The 7,500-nt window shown below is 43.6% G+C and overlaps 1 protein-coding gene across 1 annotated transcript in view; it reads left to right on the forward strand.

Moving 5' to 3' along the window:
- xpr1a (xenotropic and polytropic retrovirus receptor 1a) overlaps window positions 1–7,500 on the forward strand; it is a 53,604-nt gene that overhangs the window by 33,040 nt on the left and 13,064 nt on the right. Inside the window, exons 3-5 of the mRNA XM_047799969.1 lie at window positions 4,002–4,103; window positions 6,426–6,637; window positions 6,800–6,949. Coding sequence (XP_047655925.1) covers window positions 4,002–4,103; window positions 6,426–6,637; window positions 6,800–6,949 — 464 coding nt within the window. The remainder of the gene's footprint in view (window positions 1–4,001; window positions 4,104–6,425; window positions 6,638–6,799; window positions 6,950–7,500) is intronic.

The following is a 7,500-nucleotide window of genomic DNA, read 5'->3' on the forward strand; positions in this document are numbered from 1 at the left end:
ACGATCCGTCCCTCACACCGCTATAGCACGATCCGTCCCTCACACGTCTATAGCACGATCCGTCCCTCACACGTCTATAGCACGATCCGTCCCTCACACCGCTATAGCACGATCCGTCCCTCACACGTCTATAGCACGATCCGTCCCTCACACGTGACCCCACGCTGACGGCTCGGCTCAAACCTCCAGGATCTTATCTACTGCTTGTTAGAGTAGATGTTAGAACATGAGCTCCTGCTAACTCACAGTGCAGACTGCACTATAGGAATCAGATTAATGAGAACACACACACACACACACTCACACACACACACACACACAGACCACTCACACACACAGTTGCAGGTGAACTGCACTGACAGTAGCATTAATAAACAGACAGACAGACAGACAGACAGACAGACAGACAGACAGACAGACAGACAGATAGATAGATAGATAGATAGATAGATAGATAGATAGATAGATAGATAGATAGATAGATAGATTGATAGACATACATACACACACACACATACACACACACACACACACACATATTTAAACAGACAGACAGCTCAGTTTAAAACCATTATGCAGTAAACGGTGTGTGTGCTTTCTTCAGTTAAGACACTAATTCTAAAGTAGTGGGGGCAAAACTGGGTCAGCACACACACACACACACACACACACACACACACACACACACACACACACAGAGTAATGCATTGCAGACAGGAAGTCTTAAAACAATTATAATATGGAGAAGAACTTCAGTCTGTGTTAGTGTCAGTGTGTGTGTGTGTGTGTGTGTGTGTGTGTGTGTGTGTGTGTGTGTGTGTGTGTGTGTGTGTGTGCAGCTCATTAAGTCTCTGTTGGACTCTGAAGTGCACTTGTCCATTATAGAGAATATTTTTGTATTTAAGGTTATTATTATAGTGAGTTTGAGGTCACAAAGTCAATAAAGTTTAGCAGACGATCTGTCTCACAATCTGGATCTGTCTGAGCCAATCACAGCAGTTTATCATCACTTGGTTGCACTTGCCCACGTGCTCATGTACTGTACCAACACTACTCGGCATGGGTCGGCTTTATCTTGAGATCAACTCCAGCATAGCAGATCTGGCATCTAAGGGCAGGTGCCCAACAACTTCAGAGAACGTTGCTAGCCCATTGGCAGATGTCAAAGCCTCCAGAAGACAAGACGGCTCACAGCTTTTATCCACCAGCTTTTGTGCATCCTGGATGGAGGACACACTCTGTAGGCAATTGTCCAGGTAGAAGCACTTATCCACCGAGAATCTCATCCTCTCCCTTTGGGGCTGATTTATAGTGGAAATCTGAAGGGATGCTGAAGAACCAGAGATTATGTGTACCTCTTGACGTGTAGTCCGCAAGGTTAGGCTCTCTGCTGGACCACGAATGCCCAGTTTGTTCACAGCAGGTGGTAGAAGGATAGACATTGTAGACAGGCCTCTCCAACTCGTAGGGGGAACTGTATCGTCAAAACTAGGGTAACCCTAACCCAACACTACTGTAGTCTCATGTGGGCGTGTACCAACACTACCGTAGTCTCATGTGGGCGTGTACCAACACTACTGTAGTCTCATGTGGGCGTGTACCAACACTACTGTAGTCTCATGTACCAACACTACTGTAGTCTCATGTGGGCGTGTACCAACACTACCGTAGTCTCATTTGGGTGTGTACCAACACTACTGTAGTCTCATGTGGGCGTGTACCAACACTACTGTAGTCTCATGTGGGCGTGTACCAACACTACTGTAGTCTCATGTGGGCGTGTACCAACACTACTGTAGTCTCATGTACCAACACTACTGTAGTCTCATGTGGGCGTGTACCAACACTACTGTAGTCTCATGTGGGCGTGTACCAACACTACTGTAGTCTCATGTGGGCGTGTACCAACACTACCGTAGTCTCATTTGGGTGTGTACCAACACTACTGTAGTCTCATGTGGGCGTGTACCAACACTACTGTAGTCTCATGTGGGCGTGTACCAACACTACTGTAGTCTCATGTGGGCGTGTACCAACACTACTGTAGTCTCATGTACCAACACTACTGTAGTCTCATGTGGGCGTGTACCAACACTACTGTAGTCTCATGTGGGCGTGTACCAACACTACTGTAGTCTCATGTGGGCGTGTACCAACACTACTGTAGTCTCATGTGGGCGTGTACCAACACTACTGTAGTCTCATGTGGGCGTGTACCAACACTAGGTGATGATATTATATTGACATCTTTATGAGTCAGACATGTTTTTAATGATGTCATCATTTCCCATCCTCTGACACACAATTCCAGACTTACTCTATATATCATTATTTAGCTTATTACACTCTCTTTCTTTCACACACAAACACACACACACACAAACAAACACAAACACACACACACACACACACACACACACACACACACACACACACACACACACACACATACTTGCTGAGCTGCAGTTACTCACTTATCTCAGAGTGCAGTAAAGGTGTAGGATTTATTTCAGAGTGACGTTTATTCCTTTACATAGATGAGATGTGCCGCTTCTGCTCACTCAGCAGTCTTTGTTTACTTGTTTGTTTGTGTGTTTATTTATTTACTACCTGTGTCATATTTTTGCTTATTTTGTTTATGTATGTATTTGCTTTAGCCTAAATAATTAATCTATTAAAATAATTTTCGTTAATTTATTTCATTAGATTTATTTTACTATTTTTTTTTTAAATAAATAAATAAATAAATTCTAACTTGTATTTGTTTTATTTCTTTTTTTCCAACAAGCATTATTTACACTATAGTGTACCGATGGCACGTGTTCTTCTGTGCTAAAGACTAATAACTAGCCTTGACTAGTTCTACTAGTACTTCTACTAGTCTCAGTGTTCAGTAGCAGTTTTTATTTCAGTTTTTACATCAATATGAGTAATAGGAGTCAAAATAAACTATATCAGAACCTGAATATCAGTGACACACACACACACACACACATATGCACACACACGCACACACACGCACACACACATGATTGAATGTTTGAGGAATTGAGGAGATAAAGAGGCAGAGGAGCGATGGGAGAGTGACAGGAGAGCGCTGTGTGAGCGACTCAGATGGGTAATGAGGCAGAAAATAAGACAGACGTTGATTCTGTCTCACTGTCACTGCTAAAAACTCATAACTGTCTCACTCTCAGGGTTTAGACAAATAATAACCTAATTACACAGAAACACACATCACAACGCCATGAGAGAGAGAGAGAGAGAGAGAGAGAGAGAGAGAGAGAGAGAACAATGGAAGACAAGCAAATAGAGACAAAGTAAGAGAGACAGGAAGAGAGAGTGGTACAGAAGCAGCAGGAAAGATATGGAGAGAGAGAGAGAGAGAGAGAGAGAGAGAGAGAGAGAGAGAGAGAGAGAGAGAGAGGTACAGAAGCAGCAGGAGAGATATGGAGAGAGAGAGAGAGAGAGAACAATGGAAGACAAAAACAAATAGAGACAATGAAAGAGACAGGAAGAGAGAGTGGTACAGAAGCAGCAGGAGAGAAAGAGAGAGAGAGCAATGGAAGACAAACACATAGAGACAAAGAAAGAGAGACAGGAAGAGAGAGTGGTACAGAGGCAGCAGGAGAGAGAGAGAGAGAGAGAGAGAGAGAGAGAGAGAGAGAGAGACTGCTTTTTATTTTATTGTTTTTTTAATATAATCAGCAGTTACATCTAGTTTCTAACCCTGATGTTAGAGTCTAGATTGAATGCTAACTAATTTATGTAGCATACAAATAGAACTTTAGCAGCTAATTAAATGTCCGCCTGCAACCCAGGAGCTAACTGCGCTAACACACTACACGCTAACCTTAACGCTAGCTAACCAAGATGCTAGCAGTTTAGCGGTGGATCTGTTTTAGATTTAAACATCTTTAAACTGACCTGTGTGTGTGTGTGTGTGTGTGTGTGTGTGTGTGTGTGTGTGTGTGTGTGTGTGTGTGTGTGTGTTGTTTCAGTGACAGACGACGACACGGTTAAGAGATACTATGCTAAATTTGAGGAGAAGTTCTTTCAAACATGCGAGAAGGAGCTGTCCAAGATCAACACCTTCTACTCAGGTAAACGTTCTTCGTTAACTCCATGACTGTGTGTGTGTGTGTGTGTGTGTGTGTGTGTGTGTGTGTGTGTGTGTGTGTGTGTGTGTGTGTGTAAACCTTCAGGTGTTTATTCACTGTCTAAAGTGCTAAATGGAATGTTAAATATCACTAGCGAGGCTAATTAAAGTGTGTGAGAATGTTGTCCCAATAAAAGCTTTCACTCTTTATTTTTTGTGTCAATTCCGAATCGGGTTCAAATCGATTCGTTTGATTTGTTTGCTATTTATTTGATTTGACTTTGTTTAATCAAATAAACCATAAAGCAAAGAATAAAATACACTCATAACTCTTTTGTTCATTAATTACGATGATGGAAAAGCAAACTGTTATGAACTGTGTGTTGAAATCCCGATACACAGAGAAGAGCGAGTGACTCTGAATCACTGACTCGGTAATTATAGAAATAATCGGCTTAAAATACGTCATGTTTAATATAGACTTTATTTCCTTCTGTGTGTTGATTCAATTTAGCAGCTAAACACTGCAAACCAAAACACTAATCATGTTGGAGTCACTTCCTGCAGTCGAGTCAATTCAGAGTCGATTAGGAGTTGATTCGAGTCAAGTTGCTTTTTCATTGTGCTGGTGTTCATTTGGGAAAAAGACTGAGAGCACAACAGGGGTGTTCCACAGTGAGGGGGACAGAGCACCAGGGTTCTGTTCTGTGTGTGTGTGTGTGTGTGTGTGTGTGTGTGTGTGTGTGTGTGTGTGTGTGTGTGTGTGTGTGTGTGCGCGCTTTGGTCAGCATTTTGCATCTCCCTAACAGAGTGTGTGACCTTCAGCATGCAGCTCACATTATTTATTTTTAACTCATGTTCATAATATTTACTGACGTTCAGGTTTAGTGTCGCATGTTTATGCAAGTAATAAATCATTTGTGTGTGTAACAGAGTGTGCGTGTGTGTGCGTGTGTGTGCGTGTGTGTGCGTGTGTGTGCGTGTGTGTGTGTGTGTATGGACGCAATGATTAGCTGGTGATGACACAAACCACTTCTGGGAAGTGTTGCATTGGCAGCAATGTGTCTAAACCTCAAACACACTCGTATTGTCCCAACAGAGTCATGCTGAACACACACACACACACACACACACACACACACACACACACACACTAAATCATTTTCTGACCCTGATGTGCCCCAGCTCCAGTCATCTTACTCTCTCTGATTATTAATAGTGTGGGTGTGTTGGAGTGTTTTGGAGTTTAACATACACAGACACACACACACACACACACACACACACACACACACACACACACACACACACACACACACACACACACAGTGTTAGCTGACTCAGAAACCCTCCTTGAGGAATGTATGTATATATGTGTGTGTGTGTGTGTGTGTGTGTGTGTGTGTGTGCGTGTGTGTGTGTGTGTGTATGTGCGTGTGTGAGGATAGGAGGTAGATTTTAAGGTCGATCTGTTCTTGGCCCTCGAGGGTGTGTTTAGTCTGGGGGTCTCACACACTTTCTGACACCCTGCCCGGTATTCGCACGTCTGCGCAACTCGATCTGCTGCTCCATTTCCTGTGAAACAGAGACGCCTGTTTACCCTCCACACACACACACACACACACACACACACACACACACACACACACACACACACACACACACACACACACACACATGAAAGCGTTCCAGTAAAGCCATATCTATATGAGGAGTTCAGTTCCACTACAGGAAGATTCTCATGAACAGCAGCAGCAGTGTGACACTATATCGCTCCAACATCATCAGAAATAAAACTCTTTATAAACCATTTATTGCTACAACACATTTTTATATCATCAGAGTGACTAGCTTACTTCTAGCTAGTTATTGTTACATACGGTGCTATGCATAAGTATTGGACCCCCTTTGATCCGTTCCACATTTTGTATTGGAACTGGATCGAACGCGAGGCCTGCAAAACTAATTACAAACAGATAAAAGATGGAGACACCGTTAACACGACGACTGGGGACATACAAGATCCACGTCTCCTGGGAGACCAAGGGAGAACATTTTGTCATGTTCACAAAGGTTCTCGGGTCTGATCAGGTTATAGCAAAACCCGACACTGAGAAGCCCTTATCTCCACAGTGAAGCATGGTGGAGGTAGCATCATGTCGTGTGAATGCTTTTCATGTGCAGGGAGGGAATGGAGGGCTGTAGGATGAAGCAGCAGTTCAGAACATCCAAAGACTGTATCTTTGTGGATAGAATGATGGCACAGCTGCATACAGTTCTAACAATGAACCGTGGTCAATTTCCTGTGTGTGTGTGTGCGTTGTAGAGAAGTTAGCAGAGGCTCAGCGACGTTTCTCCACGCTGCAGAACGAGCTGCAGACGTCTGTGGACGCTCAGCGGGAAAGCATCATGGGAAAGAGCAGGAAGACGGGTCTGGCTCTGAGCAACGAGGAGAGGAACAAACAAGGCAACATCAAAGACCTGAAACTGGCCTTCAGCGAGTTCTACCTCAGCCTCATCCTCCTGCAGAACTACCAGGTAAACCTGTCTGTTTCTCTATCTCTCTATTTTCCTGTAACTGCTACCTGTCTATCTCCGGATCATCTGTCTGTTGTCCTCCTGAAGAAATACCTCATCTGTACGTCTGTCAGTCTGCTTGTCTGAGGAAACATTGTCAGTTTTCCTCCTGTTCCTCTGCAGAACCTCAACTTCACCGGGTTCCGTAAGATCCTGAAGAAACACGATAAGATCCTGGAGACCCAGCGTGGAGCCGACTGGCGTGTCTCACACGTGGAGGTCGCGCCCTTTTACACATGCAAAAAGATCACACAGCTTATCTCTGAGACAGAGGTACTCAAACACACACACACACACACACACACACACACACACACACACACACACAAGACACGACCCAAACAACACAGTTAGAATGTGTTTATGATGCTGTAGTATTTTGGCATTGTAATGTTGTGATTTGAGACGCAGCCAATCACATGTTTGGGATAAATGATTAGTGGCTGTGTCCCAAATCATGTAAAGCTTGTACATAGCTAAACGTTTAGCAACTGCGCAGCCGTGGCAGCCGCTTCCTAAAAGTAGAAGTGCTGTGTGATTTGGGACACAGCCCATGACTGTGTGCATTTGTGTTTAACATGGATTTGAACAAACAGGCTGCGTCCCAAACCACACGGCACTGACTTAAAGAGATCATCATATATGTTATGTTTATACACACTGTGTTTAATATCGTCAGTAAAGCGGGGCGTTTGGGACACAGCCGCATTATAGACGGCTTTGTGTTGAGGGTTATACACCTTCATTACATTTAACAGTATGTTTATCATTTAATACTCAACACGATTTTTCACACACACACACACACACACACACTCACTTTT

This window comes from Tachysurus fulvidraco, chromosome 14, assembly GCF_022655615.1.
Source record: "Tachysurus fulvidraco isolate hzauxx_2018 chromosome 14, HZAU_PFXX_2.0, whole genome shotgun sequence".
Classification (NCBI taxonomy): Eukaryota; Metazoa; Chordata; class Actinopteri; order Siluriformes; family Bagridae; genus Tachysurus; species Tachysurus fulvidraco.